This window comes from Opisthorchis viverrini (genome assembly GCF_000715545.1).
Source record: "Opisthorchis viverrini unplaced genomic scaffold opera_v5_149, whole genome shotgun sequence".
In the NCBI taxonomy this organism is placed as follows: Eukaryota; Metazoa; Platyhelminthes; class Trematoda; order Opisthorchiida; family Opisthorchiidae; genus Opisthorchis; species Opisthorchis viverrini.
This window is the reverse complement of record NW_008751804.1, coordinates 1,249,641-1,267,479: the sequence shown is the minus strand read 5'-3', so window position 1 is coordinate 1,267,479 and position 17,839 is coordinate 1,249,641. Positions and strand designations below refer to the sequence as shown.

General features: G+C 46.8%; 2 protein-coding genes across 2 annotated transcripts; one reads left to right on the top strand and one right to left on the bottom strand.

Annotated features, from left to right (window-relative positions):
- Nucleotides 1-4,947: 4,947 nt before the first annotated feature.
- Nucleotides 4,948-6,884, bottom strand: T265_06836 (hypothetical protein; the record flags this gene model as incomplete). The annotated part of the gene is made up of 4 exons (XM_009172210.1): nt 4,948-5,514; nt 5,551-6,097; nt 6,144-6,364; nt 6,697-6,884. 4 exons carry the CDS (start codon nt 6,748-6,750, stop codon nt 4,948-4,950), a joined length of 1,389 nt encoding a protein of 462 aa, XP_009170474.1.
- A 3,744-nt stretch (nt 6,885-10,628) lies between these two features.
- T265_06835 (hypothetical protein) lies at nt 10,629-10,919 on the top strand (the record flags this gene model as incomplete). The annotated part of the gene is made up of 1 exon (XM_009172209.1): nt 10,629-10,919. One exon carries the CDS (start codon nt 10,629-10,631, stop codon nt 10,917-10,919), a length of 291 nt encoding a protein of 96 aa, XP_009170473.1.
- Between the last annotated feature and the right edge of the window lie 6,920 nt (nt 10,920-17,839).

The window sequence follows — 17,839 nt, the reverse complement described above, 5'->3', positions numbered from 1 at the left end:
GCTGACAATGATGATGATGGTCCCATGGTCCACTGGTAGAGAAACGACGGGTAGCGCGACTGTGCCTACCATACCCACGAGCAGTGTTAGCCACGGTCAGCATGAAACTGTAAAAGGCATCCACTATTCGTTTTAAGTCGAGTCCACGCTCCAGTGGCCACAAGGTTGTGTCCCCGATGGACTGCAAATTCGTTCTTGCAAGAGGCCAAATCCTGACGATCAGACCCTGATATGGTGTACCGTCATCATTAGAGACAACATGCGTTGATACTGATGCTTCACTGTCGTACAACCCCAAATTTTGTTTCGTTATATTAAGAGTGAGGGAGGACCTGGTGCTAACCTACCGCAAATTATTCCGGCGTCTACATCTCCACGTCCCATCAGACAATCCAAAAAAAGTGGCAGCACATCATCATTGACAGCAATACACCAGTAGTGCACACTGGTGCCTAACTGACAGCACGAACGCCAACGACACATTATCCGCCATTTCTCGCAGTGTCCGCCAAATGTAGAGGGAGGAGTCAAAGGGATCCCATCCAATACTTAAAATCTTTGTGATATATTGACACCCTTCTGCCAAGTCCAGATTTGGTGTATCGCTTACAAAACCAGAGCTTTTGTTGACTGGTCCATAGATAGTAGTGATCGCGTAATTTAATTAGTGTAGGCTCCTACGAAGGCTCAAGAATGGCACGAAGACTGCCGCTTTCGAGTATTTCATCGAGTAAGGAAGACTTAACTCGGGAAATAAAAGCTACACTAAATCCGCCATAGTAGCTTGACACAGTGAAGAACGCTTAGAGAGCGGTCGAAGTCGTCAGTAGTCAGTTTTTCAGGAGCAGCATCGACATACCCATAGATGACACCCAGAATGAAAGTTAGGCAGGACAAGTATGAATAATGGAGATGGGCGCCTCTGTCAGTTTGTTTTGCTCACCCGCCTGAGTGATCGTAACCCACAGTTGCCTCGGTTCCACGGGATTACCTGTTTGTGCAGCTCGTGATTGCGCGTAAGCTGATATACTAGCAAGCATGGACAGAAAGATTGGGCCCTCAAAAGTCTGGCCACAATGAAGCGAAAACTGTCGAGAGGCTGCTGGGTATTCCAACTTTAAGGAATAAAGCGGAGGAGCATCGCTCAGTTGTAGCACCCTTTCGGTGCCTAGCTGCTATGCCACACGAAAGTTGCACGAGGGCCGGAATACTACCAGGTTGTCCAAGCATAGACAGGGGGAGTCGAAAGGCAGGTCGGGTTCGAACCACGGACCTTCCGGTCAGTCAGTTCGCGCTATAACCACATGGTCCATCTTGCCCCCATGGGGGAGACAGTTGGCTGCGTTGGCTAGATTTTTACCAAATAAGATCCAAGACTGAAACACGAACAACGGTAGTGAAGCGTGTCGAAACAGTGGTTGTCTAAAATGATCGCTACACAGAAAACCCCAGTATAGTTAGATGCGTAGCGTCATCGCACAACCGACCACACTGTCGTTAGACAGACTCTTTGCGAGACTAAGTAGGTAACGTTGGCATCGCTCCAGCACATTATTCATCGAACCCTCATCGATTCACGTTAGGACATCCATCGGTTACACTATACCGCCCAACTAATTCGTGACTGTCCATGTACTACACATTGCTATTCCACACCGAGATTTAATTAGGAATAGTGATGTGTGTGTATCACTGTTTAGCACTTGCAGAATAACCTGACCGAAGTGTAAAGGGTTGATTATGGAAACCAATGCCTCTTACTACAAAACTACAACTCTCGTCGGTGATCGCAAGCACAAGCCTCCTACAATGAGTGGTTTGTCCTGCAGATAAAGCTCCAGAAGTAATGCATTGAGAAACGCAATGTCAGGGTGTGTTCACCCAGAACTATTCCCCAGAGGATGCGCATCCCGAAAATGCTACAATATGAACAGTGGGATAAGCGTTTAGCGCTGAGTACTAGGAAGACCCGTGAGTGCGACCCCCGGTATTTGGTTGGGGAGAGAAGCCAAGGGACGTCTGGTGGCTGGCCTATCAAGACACTAGTGACCAAATTTAACGGGCTGAAAAGATTGTTGGGAAGACAAACGTGCCTTCTCGAGTATGAAAACCGAGGGAAATACCCGATGAGCTTAAATATTGGTAATACAGCCACAGGTAAGCAGGTGAGCGTAGGACCTATGGCTGACAGCCGAAAAATCAGGAAGATTATCGCAAACTAGTAACACAAGGTCCAGTTCGCACATCAAATTGGACAGGAGAAACTGGAAGTAGCACTCGACCACCAATCGCACAAAAATTTCGAACATACCGCAGCTGGCAGATTTTGTACAACAAACTGACTAGTCTGTTCTGGGAAGCCAATTCCTCGTTTGTTCCTTTCGGCATGTCATGCAAATCGGAGAAGTGGGGGCCTAGAAACGGTCCGGTTACCTAAAACCCAACGGGCAACTGTTCAGCCGTAAGACACTTATGGTACCTAACTATCAAGCCATTCGAAAGAAACCCGAGTGCTGAGATGCCACCAAGTTACCCAAACCGAAACAGAAACAGTCGACATCCCGAGGCCCGTAAGTTCCGCCGCAACCAGTAAGTCAACGTAGTCAAGAGCTCAGCGCCGACACCACCGAGCTATTGGTAATCCTTCTGGCTGCTGTCATCTTTTCCACACAACATTGTACGACCGAGAGGTAGCAAGTGTCTCAAATGAAAAGGGTGATTTTCGCGACGCTATGTTCACAATTCAAAGTACGCATAAAGTTCGAGATAGCTCAACATGGACCTACTGACCGGACGGTCCGTGGTTCGAACTCAACCTCGGCGCATCTACCCCTGTCTAGGGTTGGGAAAGGGGCGAGATGGCTCAAGTGGTTAGGGCGACAACTTACTGACCAAAAGGTCCATGGTTCGAAACCGATCTCTGCATCTCGACCTCCCCTGTCTAGGCTTGGGCAACCTGGCAGTATCCCAGCCCTTGTGCTTCCGTGTGGCATGGCAGCTAGGCACCGGAAGGGTGCTACAACTGAACGATTTTGTGATTTTTTTATTAGGGTTGGGAGACCAGGCGGCACCTCAGCCATGTGTTTCCTTCACATGACCTGGTAGCTAGGTGTTGAAATGGTGTTGCGGCCGAACTACCATTTTCTAGCCCAAACTAATTCAGCTCCTTTCTTTTCATCTTCGGTGCCAGGTAGCTGGAATATGTGAGTGATTAGCAATAGTACAATACACATGACCGCAAGGTAAGGGGACCACTGGATTGAGTTACCACGAATTATGAAGCAATATTGGCCACACTGATTTGAACGTTTTAAGTCACTTTTTGCGACTGGAAACCGAAGTCATCTCTTGGGAGTGTGCACAGACCTCATTGGCTTCGACGGAGCTATATAAACTAACTTGAGCGTTATGCAAATCCAAGCAGGTTGTAACATGGCAGTTGACTACGTTGTTAGAATTGTATTAAACACAGATGATCCACTCGAATCGCCAAGCGGGACCGTCCCCACTGACCGGTAGCTTAGAACGTGAACAAAGATACGCCAGTGAAGAAAGTTGCAAAATCCGAAGGGTTATGGACCCAGTGTACCAAGATTATCCACAGAAGAAGCCGAACGCAACAGGCAGACGGCCGACGCAATAACGATTCGGATAAACGGCGATCACGAGATTTGGTAAAGGTTGCTGCGATTCACTAGTAAGGAAGATTGGACCAATGACCCCGTTGGCCTCCAAAAAACGATATAACGAAAACTCTATATTAATTGTAAATGAGCGTCCGACAGCGTAAACCGGCGGTCGCTGCAGTGAAATGAAGACTGCACGACTCTAAACGAACATGAACCCCAAAATAAGTCACTTTCAAAGGGCCTAAACGGATAGTCATCTCTCGACTTACAAAAAGTCCCACAAGGATATCCATATCATTCGCAACACAAGTGCTGAGTGTAAGGCCAGTCTTTACTCACGATAACTCCACTTCATCCGTGCTTCACTGTGTACTGGGACTTAACTACGGAGATACGCTCCATTCTAACTGTTAACAGATGTGATACAGCAAAGGTTCACACTTGTCCACGATAGTCGTATGAACCCGTGAGCGTTTATATGAATAGCGATCGTCGTAGTACTGTTCACGCGCTTTCGTGTACCAATCAACCGATGATGAATATGGATTCACCTCTATTCAGTCAACCTATCTAGTTTATCAGCTATAAACCGTGTACCACAGGCACACTACACAACAGTGACAGCTCTAATGCATGAGCGCCACTGACTGCGCGATCGGGCCACTTCTGCCAGGTACATTAACCAGTGTTGACTCAAGTCTCGGGGTCCCCATCCCGGGATGCTGCAGTCACGTCGGAGCCATAGATATAAGAGCTCGGAAAAAGCTGTCCTGAATTCCCGATACGAGTAATTTCACCTCTAGCCAATCCACGAGAACTCTACATTTTGCAGGTTTGAAGCGCATGCCAAACCGTGCGGCAGAACTAGTCAAGTTATTTAACGATTTGCATTTTGGAAGGATATGAACCAAGGAGAGCAATACTGTCCACGTACTCAGTTTGAGAGAACGTCCCGGGAGCGTTTCGACTCCCAACGAATCCTTCCCCGTTGAGGGAGTACAGTAGAGTAAACATTACACAATTCCCAAGGCCCTAAAACGAGGACATCCGGACAGAACCAGATTCGGTCCAACGTGGTCCACTAGCAGCAATTCCATGCATTACAGAACAGCGTTTGCCTGCGACTATGGGCCTCTTAATACGGCACCGACCCGAGGCACGGCGTGCCTAGGGGATGGCAAAACCACCCAGCAACGATTGGAAAGACGTCTGCCGTTCACCATTCACACAATGGTAAATACCCGATGGTACTAGACTCATAAGGCACGCTGTTGAACATTTACAGTATAATGTGATAAGTGAGAAACGATATGTACAATCATGTGGAAGGTCGAAGTAGTGTTTTCGCGGTGACTGAATCTGGGAATAACTGGTGATAGTTGATCAGGGGAACGTAAGCAGCCGTAACTAGTCGGCCAGAGAAGTAGCGGCCATGCAACATGTTCACGCACTGTGTGGCTACAGCAATACTTGGACATTTAACGTAGACGTTCCCCTGGGCGCTTGTCTCGTCCACAAATAAATGCAAACACCCGCCGACCTTACTGCACTCCTCGATAACGTCGTCCCGTATTTCGTTAAAGATGGTGCGCGTTGCAGTATGTGGATCAAACATGTTTGATAGCATGAAGCACTGAGTGCATACCGGTGGAGCAACTGCAGAAGAAGAACTTATACCGCTAGCTGACCCAAGAGCAGGATTGTTTTGAGCGATGTGGAGCTGTGCAAGGGCAGCCTTGGGAATTTCTAGTCCAGTACCTTCAGCTAATTTTGCCATTAGAGCTAGGCGACCAGTAGTCCCGAGATCCACACCTGCACGATCAGCATCATCATTGTCGAGGGCACTGAGGGCCGCATACTCGCCGCGCTCTGTTACGTGGTTAACCTAGGAAAGTAACGATTATCCGTAAGTCGACCTTACCTTCATGGGACGACCAGCAAGCTCGAACCCGTTCAGCTGATCAAGGGCCTTTTTGGCATCGTCACTGTTTGCATAAGTTACGAAGCCGTATCCCTGCGAACGTCCAGTAGCCGGATCCTTGATCAGCTTGATGTCATCAATCTTTCCAAACGGCTCGAAAATGCCTTTTAACATCTCCTCAGTAATGTTGTAATGAAGCGATCCTATGTAGAGTTTCATTGGCCCCCTGTTTTGTTGTGTAGGTTTCGGAACCGAGGGAATTGAATTCATTCGGTTTTTTTCCGCGTGACTCTGTTGGATCTGGATTGGAACGCCAAGAAGACGTGTCCCCGTAAGACCTAGTGCAAGTTGGGCCGATTCGACTTCGCGAAATTCGACGTAAGCGATTCCCTTGGAGCGTTTTGTTTTGTTATCCATTATGAGCCGAACGTCACGGATTTTCCCAACAGATGTGAAAAAATCCTCCAAATCGCGTTGTCGGATACGAGCTGAAAGCTGCCACACAAACACCGTCCGAGCATCGCGCTCTTCAGGAGTCAACTCTGGCCTACAAGAATAAAGTTCGACTGGTAATATGGATAGAGATAACTTACGATTTCTGGCGTCGTTCACTGCTCCGGTGCGATTTCTCACTATCACGCGGTTCCTCATATCGCGATGACTTGTGACGTTCGCGATCATGCCCAGATCGATGCTTGTGGTCACCACGATGACGGTCATGGTCATAGTCTTTGTCGCGGCGGCGATCATGACTGCGACTTCTGGAGCGATGCCTAACAATCAAAGTCATTAGAGGGTCCAATATTCGTACCTCCTGGAGCGATCTCGTGACCTGGACCGGTCGCGCCGACGATGACCGTTGGACTTCGAGTGTCCCTATCGATTGACAACATTAGGAGTTTCAGGGGTGTAGAGGAGGGGCGAGGGAAGACAAGCGAAGGAAAATAATCACGCGGGTGAAACATACCGAAACAATCAATCGATAACTACATCTGAAGGTGGAAGGGGCCCGACGTCCAGAGCGACGTCAACGTACGTTGACGACCTACGTAGGTCGTAAACCCCGGGTATCCTAACAAAACATAAAGAAGTTCCGTCAACGAAAGCCCCTCAAATGCTTTAACCCCTAAGAAAACGCTAACTTACGTCACGCATGTACGGGGCCTCTAGCATAGCCTCTACGTCTAGGTCCTCAGCCATTATCTAGAAGGGGAAGCGATGAACAGGCGAGAAAAGCGGTCGAAAACGGGAGAGCAGTTGGTCGGAAGTAAACAAGATGGCGAGCGCCCAACGGGAGTCCTGGGAAATTCACTGTTTAAAACAAAAGAGCGCGCACGTGCCAGTACTGCTTTTTTGTTTAATTGGTTGTTGCGTGACTAGGGAACCGATAGCCCACAGAACCGGTAAGTATTTGTTCTTCTGTACAATAATCCGTGCACAATGGATGAGAGAAAAAACAAATGTGGAGGTGCGACCAGACATTTTCTTAAGATAGTGCAATGTGCAGCGCTGTAATTGGATTGTTCTCACGAAGGGGCCTCAGGCCCAGAAATATAAAGTCAACGTTAGACATGTAAATTGGGTAGGAAATTCGTCTTTTCGTTTCCGTTTCTTTTTTGGGTTTGAAAATTTTTCAGGGCGTCTTTTGTTGTCTGGGGCTCTTCTAACTTCAGTTTGCTCGGTAACGTGAGATACATCGGTGATTCAGACTATACCTGGCGATAAAACGGAATTCGTGAAAGAATTATTTTCTGGAACCGCATCCATATTAGGTTCAAATAGAGCACACAACTCAAAGAAACTCAAGCAGCGCATATCTGATCAGTTTTTCGGTGGGAAACCAAGTCCTCATGCATTCGCTCAATTGGGCTATTGATCCTGGTACATATTCGGAAAGAAAAGGAAAGTGGCTTCACCACTTGCGCTGCTAATCCTGAACAAGGCTTATCATGCCCTAATTAGGGATAGTCAGACACCGCAGCAATTTGTGGCGCAGGGTAACAATAGCTTTGTGAGAGTGAAAATGTAGACGGGATACAGTACAGAATGTGTTATGCAATCACTTCACACGGGAAACCCTTAACGGGATACAGTACCTGAATGTGCTATGCAATCACTTCACACGGGAAACCCTTAACTGTGCATTTACACTTCATATATGAATGGATTACGAAATAAGGAAGAAAAGTGACAGAAGTATGGTGAGTAGTGGGCCTGTGGGTCATTGAGTTAGCAGAATAGGTTGGGAGAATAAGGAGAACGCCATGTTCGCCCTGTATGCAAGTTTATTCTAGCGTGAACAGTGTACGCTTGTTGCGAAAATCTGGGACGGGCTTCGAAGGCCGATAAAAAAGTGACGACGTCTACCAAACGGAAAAAATAGCTGTAAATATATATTGGACAGACTAGAAGCTCGCGAGTCCACAGAGAAAATATCCAAGCGCAGTAAATATTTGGTGTAGAGGGTCTTCCGGAGCTTGGCGAAATAATCTGTAGACTTACGCTGTATATTGTTGAACATATTAACGTGAATTTCCAACCAGGGGAACAATGCGGTCCCACAATAAAGTACAAAAGGGAGAAAAAGTCCTGATCAAGGCCGCAGAGTTCCACGGAGTAGAAAGATTTAGCCATGTTTTGGAATGATGGATTGTCGTCATAGGGTGAACGCTTAGATGCAGTACAAATCCCAGTCTTTATTGGTAGCAACCATGGCAAAAAGCGGCGTCGTTTCCTGTTCGTAAACGAGATTAAATAGCGGATTCTCCAGACGGGTGTGCAGAGGGTTGTTTTGGGCCGTTTGGTGGTGTTTTAAGCCCAGGAGGCGTGGACATCGACAGCCCAGCTAGAGTATAAATATCTCCGCACCATAGTTCTGCACCGTCTTTACCTAAAGTGGCACAATACAGTCAGGGCGAAAGAGCACAGCGTGAATCACTAAAAATAGGAATACTGTTGTCCTCAGCGCCGTTTATTCTACAACTTCGTCGAAGATATGAAAGCGAGACGATCTTCAGTCCCCGACGCCGCCATGCCAGAAAGCCCCCTAGATTGTAAACCAATATCGCCATTCATCAAAAAGTGGAATCTTATGAAGGACTTTGTCTTGGGCGGGCGGGAAGTCGCAGGACATACGACCAGTTAGGGTGTCGCTCCCGTCAGCTGGGGCGGTGTGAGAGGGGGGTTTCTTATCACCAATCAGGGAGGAAACAGGAGAGCAGGTGCTGCGATGGGCGTAGAAGTTTTTGTTGGTAGGTAGTAAAGCGCTCAGTTGTGCATAGACATTCACATTGTTCTGCTCGGAAATTTCGTGAGAATAAAGGAACCTTAGTTATCTGGGTCGTGGTGACTACCAAATCAGTAGAAACAGCTCCAGCCGGGCCTACATATTGTCTGGGGACGCCCCATCGACGGAGGCAGATAACTGAAGATGGCGCATTCAAACATTCCTTGAGGGCTTATGGTTGAGTGCTGTCAGGGTCAAGAGTTCAATGGATGGAGACCAAGCACTTTCATGCCCTCGGGCGCATCATGCAGTAACGGGAGGTGTTTGCAATTTCCAAGGTTAATGGAAAGGGCCTGGTTTTTCATGATGAACAGACAGATCAGAAAGATTCTCTGGAAAATTTGTGCGCAAGTACGGAGGCAGATAACTGAAGATGGCGCATTCAAACATTCCTTGAGGGCTTATGGTTGAGTGCTGTCAGGGTCAAGAGTTCAATGGATGGAGACCAAGCACTTTCATGCCCTCGGGCGCATCATGCAGTAACGGGAGGTGTTTGCAATTTCCAAGGTTAATGGAAAGGGCCTGGTTTTTCATGATGAACAGACAGATCAGAAAGATTCTCTGGAAAATTTCGTGCGCAAAGTAGTGTTCATGCTTTCTTTTGTCTTATGCAACACCTTATTGTTATGGTACTTCATAGAGGGGGCGGGCTCTTGTAGGCCCCAAATTGCCTGGCACAGCTTGGCGTGCATATGCTTAACCTAAAAAATGTGTTGGTCTGTGGACACACCCGGTGAAATTCTGTTACCTGTCAGAGCCAAGGTGTACGCTAAGATAAGACGTTTTCATGTCTCGAGACTACAGAAGTTCGTTTCTTCATCCAATTTTCGGGACATGATTCAGGGCAGACCACTTGATCCAATCCAGCTGCGTACGCCGATGTACTCACGATGCTCTTGTGCAAAGTCTATTGTAGAAGTCACAGATGAGTAACACCAGTAGCACAGGATACCCAGTGATAGGATGTCGCTGCTGTTCCTAACCGCAGGTGAGGTTCCACGTTCATTGTGGGGAGGAGGTCACGTTTTTATAAACTTTGTTCCATCAAGAATCCCGCAGGACGAAGAGTGCATCGGTATCATAGTGCCAGGTCGAGTATCTATACAGATAAATCTTGGAGTTCGGAGGCGGTCAAAATAAGCGGCCTGGTGAGTGACCCAGCAGATTGGTAGGTATTTAAAATCTAATATTGGGAAGGGTGCCCAAAAGCCGCACAATGCTTTTGGCTGCAAAATGTTTGGGAGTGGAGTGAAACTCTGCGCCAAAATGTTGCATTTTAATGTGTATGTGCTCAAACCGAAAACGATTCTATTCTACGTTCACACTTTTGCAGCTCATCGTCCACTGAAGCAATCATATCTCCGGCGGAAATCTCTGGTGAAATTATTTCCCAGCGTCTGTAAGACTCTAAGATGCCCAAATAGGGCTCAAAAGTTTGGACTGGTGCTATGAACTCACTTACCTGATTGCGTCAGTCAATCAGGGACACGTCATAACTCTCAAAAATTCTATTTCATAGTGCGAACAGTGAGCGCCAATGGGAGGTGGTAAGTGTTTACGCCGGTAACCTGGTTGACAGTTTTGGATGTGAAAATATCGCTATCGTCTTGGTAGCGACGAGGTGGACAAGCAGTTACTCATGTAGCATAAAGTGTAGGATGTTGACAGAGATCAGGCTGGCGGGCCAGTTCGCTTATGGATGATAGCAGGGCACTAGCAGAAAGGACGCATACGTCGCCCGTCTGGTCGCACGTTGTCAGCACATTACGTCCTATGTCTCGTCAGGTCTGCAATGCTGCACTTGATTTCTTGTGTGAGCCGAGGTTCGGTCAGGCAGACAGAGCATGGCGGAACACGGGACACAAAATTGGACGGTGTAGAACGATTGCAGTTAGCAAAAATAAAGTTTATTCTAAACCTGTTGGTGTCGCATCGTCAGTTACCACCACGACAATATGGTCGAAATGAACGGAAAACAGACGCCAGTTTGGGCCGCACGGCAATTCATCCAGGCGGGACTGTGATAGAAAAGTGGGCACTGCCCGACACAGATAAGGGCTTGAAAAAACTGGCAGGCAAGTGACACTTAAGTAATATGGCAGAAATTCGGAACCAAAGAAAGCTGAACATTTGAACGATGAAGCATTTAGATGTTAGCACTAACCCTCACGAATATTGATTACACTGGCAACTGTTGCAAGAGTGGTATAACCTTCAGCTGTTTAACAATGCCTCAGTTCGTGTACGTTGAAATGTAAATAATGATCCACACTTGGTAAACAGGGAAAAAAGTCTTTCCACCACAGTGATGTTGTAATGCCTGAAACGGGTGGACTCACTGGATCCGAATGCGGCCGGTCGGTTATTGTGCTTATAGGGGCTGGAAGTGTCGGCGTCAACCAGAACCAGACGATTTTCACTGAGGGGGGTGAGTGAACTTAGGGCAGATCAATCAGACGATAGAGTTGGATTTTGCATTAATTTGGGATGAGTTGTGGGTGCTTGCAACACGATCAGCAAAGGATGGGTGAACGAGCGGGCTGTCACACTGAGTATTGCAGCCGCGGTAACGTCATTGTGACTTCACACGTGGGTCCTTGGACAGCCACATGTATAAACATCCGGGGTGAATCAGTTAAGGCTGTTGAGGTAGTTAAGATAGGCCAACGAATTGTGACGGAAAGAGACCACCATAAAGCTGTAATATACTTGGGTCCATCGATAGCAGAGCGTGGTTTGTTTCTGGCATCTAAATGAGACAGTAAGGTTGCCACAATTAGCTCAAGGACTCGTAATACGAAAAAACGTGCAAAAGGGTCAGGAGAAATTGCCACGGCTAACAAACAAACACTGTCCTGGGCGGTAATCATCATTCAGATGGGTATGATGTGGAACGGCAATAAATGATCGAAGTGAACGTGTGTGACCAGTTGAGAATGTGAATCAGCTGAACGGCGCCCCATTAAAAGTCACAGTTCTAAATGTGTGCGGGACGAACAGCGTCATGAGCGGACAGACAACGAAGCCATGTGTGAACTGGTTATTAGGCAGCAAGTAGTTAAGGAGTTTGGCCTATCATGCTGCGGAGCATATTGGTCAATAAAATAGGTTTGAAATTCCAACACAGTCGGTTAGCGAAATGGTTCAACATAGCTCAATGAAAAATGAAAGAAGGGGCTGGATTGACCGGTAATTTACCAGTTGGAGGCAACGGTGAACAACAGCATACGCGGTGGGAAAATCAATGGGTATCTGATAGTAAATGCTACGCAGAAATATGCAAATGATTCTAAGATTTGAATGAAGCATGTGGAGAAATAATACTGAAGAAAGTGAGAGAAGCGTGAAGTTGCATATTTGGAGGATAAGGCTTTTCAGCGATGCACCACCACAGCCTAGAGAAGGTGGCACAGGCTTTGCAGGGCGAACTACGTGACAGGCCTTATATCAGGTGGCTTTAATAATTACCTGATGACTTGCATCCGACGGTGTTTCTACCTTGCGATTGTTAGATCCTTATATCCACAAGAAGGTTTCCCGGGATGCACACCCTGACCAGGACTAGTTATACAACCGGCACAAGCGCTCGATCACAGATATTTTCCTCTTGATCTTTTCTATGTAAAGACCGAAAAAGTCACCCATACTTCTGGAAGGGCAGGGTACATACCTGTGTGCTCAGGTGGAACAGTGGCCGGCATACCTGGCCCATTCGGGAATTTCTTGGTTTCATTACATCCATGCATTCTCTCAAATCTTCAAAGTGGGGATCACCCAGCACTTATATTGTTGGCTTAAGCACTAAAGAACACCAACTACCGGTGTGGTGAGAAGTCAGGACAATAATGCACCAAGATCAACCAAGGCAAGTATTCAACTGCCTAAACATGGGAATCCTGATAATTTTTCTTCAAACCCTGTCCCCGATTCCAGCTAACCGACCTCGATTGTAATTCGAACCTCTTCTCCAAAGTCTCATGTCAACTTCCGGTCATCTGGGTCACCACCCCAAATCAGACCTACTCTGCAATTTTTCGTTTTCCGGCAATTCTCTTCTCTTCTCTATTTATGTTGTTTTTCGAACTCGTTTGAAGGATTACAGGCACATGTGGACTGTGAAATAGAGCGATCCAAACAAAGGATCACGTAACGTCAACCCAGCAACGTTCTTCAGGGCTCTGAAAACGGGAGGGCTGATGACTTCATCAGGCGCTTCCTATCAAAACACAGAGTCCGACAGACAATGCTTTGCCCCTTGTCATATGGATCTATCTTCTTTCTGCGCAGGATGTGTCGGCTCAACAAACTCACGCAAATCAACCACGACCACCTCCGTATCTTTACTGAATATCCAAAATCTTCATGTTACAGGACAGTTCTGCCCCCTTCTACCAACGGTCAAGCTCACCTCAACTCCGATTCCTGGTACAGATAACGAGCCTTTTATGTCACCCTGCGCTTCAAGCTTGCTCTTATCAGTAGATACTCGCTTACTTGTTAGTAAAACAAGACTGCTGGAGTATGTCTATACTAGCTGTCTCTCTCCAAAATTAACCGCAATGAGGCATGAAACCTCGGTTTTCTCCTGATAGTGGATTTATTTTTCAATTTTCGAGCTGCATATCAAGTAAGTCACCGCAGCTCAAAATCAGAACAGAGGGGAAAGCAGAGCCAGTGGGACACATCAATTTCATGATATGAAATTGCAAAATGCCGGAAACAAAACCCTAAAACAACAAAACCTAATCAGGTAAGCAGCTTTGGTGATAACTTGTCAAAGGAATCTGACTTGGCCAAGAAAGTCATTTTTATCACTAGATAACGTGAAAGAGTTAAGCCAGTAGCCAGGCTAATAAAAAGCTCGGGCGGGGACGGTGAAGTGGGAATATTTGCGGAGGTAAGGGATAGCATCTCACAACCCAGGATCTTGGCGTTCAAGGAAATGAGGTGAACTTACTCTTTGATTTTCTGGAAATGACACAAAGAAGGATAAACATTTTGCTATTGTGGGTGAAAACGTTGGTATAATAAACACGACTGGATTTGCGGACTGGGAGCACAGCGTGTTACCGATGGAAAGAGCTCGACTGACTGGGGCGAAGTGTCAACCCCAGTGTTAATCGGCGGTCTGTTCGTTTTCTCAGGTAGGCCCTGAGAGATTTAGAGGGCTACGTTCAAAGCACGAAGAGGATGCTTGTTGTTTGACGTGAAATTGGGTGCGACAGACTGGGCGTGCAGTTCCATACTCAATTTCTGAATAATCATATATACAAAGTTGCCTTTAGGATGGTTAGAAAAACCATTGAACAGATCGACATGGAAAGAGGCAGCCTGGCGCATAGTTGAAGGCATTTCTGGTCTGTGCAGATGTATAGCAGGGATTGAGTGGGTTATAGAGTCACCAAACGCGACATCTACAGCGACCACAACTGATGACAGAAACATGTATAATCTGAGACATTCTGAGGAGCCTAATTAAATGGCACGTGAAATCACAAGCCGTGAACAGCAAATTCTTGTGTTTTATTGACAACATACGGCACTACACTCAAAATGTACACACGAAAGGGACACAAACTTCAACTTACGGATATGCATATCGAATTGTTGCACGAATTGTTGCAGGTCCGAAAGGAGCGCGGAAAGAACGACAAATAAATCTAAGATAGTAACAAACGTGCGCGCACTATACGTGATGACGCAGGTGGTCAGAGGGCGGGGACGAAAATTTTGTCAGAATTTCATATGTTAAGGGTCAGTCTTTTGTGCGAGCTTGTTGGCGTGATTATCAGATAACTGTGGTAGAAACCAACACAGCGGACGCAAGCAGGAGATCAGTTTCATCGAGATGAAGGAAGTACGCCGTCTCACCAATGCTATCACGGACACGCTGGGCCTTACCATAGTGTGATTGTTCGCGCCCCTCAGCGATCCATGGAGCTTCACTAAGGGGTGTCCCCGTGACACTCAAAGAGTCTCTCATACCGGGCTATTTAATGGTTTGAGGTTTGACAAACAGTACCCCAGCCCACGTACAACCATGACACTTACAAATAACAATACTCCGATGCCTCACCGGCGGTCGTGCGGTGCCATCACACGGGTCGCCTTACATGCTGCATACAGCAGTGCGGGTAAGCGAAAACAGGCTACCGCTGACGTCTTCCTTCTTGCCCTTAATAATAATATTTATTCACAACTAGTTGGTAGCATGCCGCCAGGCATGATGATAGTATTGAAGTCAGAATAAGAGCACGACTGATGGGAGTTGTGATTAATGGGAATTTCCTGGAAAAGTGACGGTGACGTGAAGAGTGGGCAATAACGAAGTGAACTTAATGACACCTGAGGTGGAATGGGTAGGGATCCAAAATTACAAGGGCTCTTTAACTTTTATGGAGAACATATAGGATGACACAAGCTCTGATCGTTAGGATGTAAAAGTGGTGGGCAAAAACAACACGAGTGAGGGCATAGCGAAAAACTTCCTGCGTGGAACGTGACAAAAAGCTTCAAACTGCGGGGAATGTGGAGCCAGTGTATTGGATCTGGGGAGGCAGCAGAACTGCCACAACATTGACGGCCAAATCGAACTAAAGCCCAAACCCGTCACCGGGGCTTCTTTTCTCTTTCACCTCTCCTAACCCCCAAAATAACTCACTCCTTGAAGGCCCAGCACTTACTACCGATGATTGCGTTTGTCATGTACCGGTTTTGAGCGCAATATGGAGTCACATGGTACCGGCATTCTCAGATATCTCCAAACCAATCTTCAAGGCCCGACCCAGTCTATCTGGCCACGTTCAATGGCCGAACTTTGAAGCAAGCAGGAAGACAGGCTGTTCGTGAACTCACGCTGGACTCGCTTGGCATTAGGTTGTGCTGCGTCTCAGAAACGATAATTCAAGATACGAGCACAGCGACTGAGCTAATCGCTCCGTCAGTCTATACTCGCTTCCCGCCGCGCATCTCCGGCCATCCAGAGGCTGCTGCAGAGGGATGTTCAGGGGTCGTTATCATGCTAAGTCACCGGGAGGGAGTATCCTTACTTGATTGGATGCGTGTTGATGGTCCCATCTCTGCAGTTCGTCTGGCAAAGTCTATGAAGCGGCAAGGTGATGGATGTCTGTTTACCGTGTTTGCCCGTGTCCAGTTGACTGTACCTCCGGTGGCGTCAGAGGCAGGTTCTGCGATGCTCTTTCTACCCTGCTGCGGCGGGCTGAAAGCTTAGACGTCGTGGTGGTTGTCAAAGATATTGACACACATGTATCTGAGACTCAATTAAGAGACAGACGTGGATTGGACTCGGTACGTACGGACAATGGGGAACAATCGCTTCAGCTGTGTGTTCATTGCAGGCAGTTTATATGCAGTACTAACTTCCGAACTAACCGAAGTCGTCTGGCCTCACGGTATCCATCAACGAAAGGCCAGCCAAAAAACCTAATCGGCAACATTGCCAGCAGACAACGATGGAGCGGAATTAATAGCCAACTGGCAGTAGTTTTGGAATATATTTGTGGATTCGCCCCACGTGGCCGTCCAGTATTCGCAAATGGAATTGATTTCTCCAAAGCTACGGTATTTTTCAGGCTTTCCACTTCATCGTATTGAATGCCTTTTTACGATGTATATGTTCCTGTATTATTGGAAATCATCTACTATGGCGATTTGCTTAAGTGAGCGAATCCTCAAGGTCAATAAATACCACCGACTGTGAGTAAGTTGCCTGACGTAATAAAAAATCGCGAATTGTGGGAAACGTTGATTTACTTACAATGGACGGAACCTCCAGCTAATTTTCTACCAGAAACAATATCCTAAACAGTCTGGAATAGACATGGCCCTCAGAGATGCAAAATATACGTAGGTGCACTCATGCAAACAAATTTCGTTCCATGATTCTAGTCGCCAGTCAAAATTCCGCGGTCCACTTTCATTAATTGCTAAAATCGTGCACGTTTGCCAGAAAGACCCCGGAGTTCATCGAGTAACAACATGTAACCGACGTCGATCATAGCGGGCAGCTGAACGAACCTAACTGACGCACACGACTAACATGCGGCTAGGGGTACCCGATGTCGGAGCGCACTCATCCATCTGCAAAGGAGAAAAAGGCTCAAAATAGACGTCATGAAATGTTGAGAGATATTGGTTGTTTTGAATTGCACATATATCCTTCTGAGAGGCGCATGATTTTCTTCGTAAGCAGTATTCATTTGGCCGTTGACGTCGTGAAATGAGAGGAAGATACCATTGGGGTATTACCATAAGGCGTGCGGCCGACAAACTGGTAGAGATACTTACTCCAAAATGCACTTCAGCGGCTATTTTGTCGTAGGTGCCTGTTCACACAATTTCATCTTCAATGGTCATTTCGCATGTCTGCTTAATGCACCCCTCAAGAAATACGAGACTTACATGAAATGCATAGGGCTTCATTAACGGGCCAGCTGTCCGGAGCTAGTGGGTCACATGAAATCATCTTCGTCTCTTTCATCTAGCTGGCGCTCTACAGCGTTAAACGTAGTTGTCGGACATTTACTCACAGGTGTCGAGTAATAATAATAATAATAATAATAATAATGTTTATTCCCAACTTGTGGGTGGCATACCGTCTGGCATGACCATAGTTTTACAGTCAGAATGGGGCATGACTGAGGGATTTGTGGGGGTGCGGAATGCACAAAAGTAGGACGATGTCACAAACAGTGGGGAACACCCGATGATAAAGCAATACTAGGTTACATCCCAACTTGTTGGTAAAAATAGGCATGAAGTTCGACTAGATCAAAGACAGTCAGGTGGCATGAACTAAAACTGGAAACCATTGCTGGCCATGAGTGACCTTGGGTGGTTAGGTAAATGGCCGGAGTCACGACGAGCAAAAGTGGAGATGGAGATGGTACAATTCAAATTGGGAGCACATGACAAGTTTTGTCTCAAAAATGTGGTTTAATCTGAAAGCAAGCAAACTCACTGGTTGCACTGTTGTAGGGATGT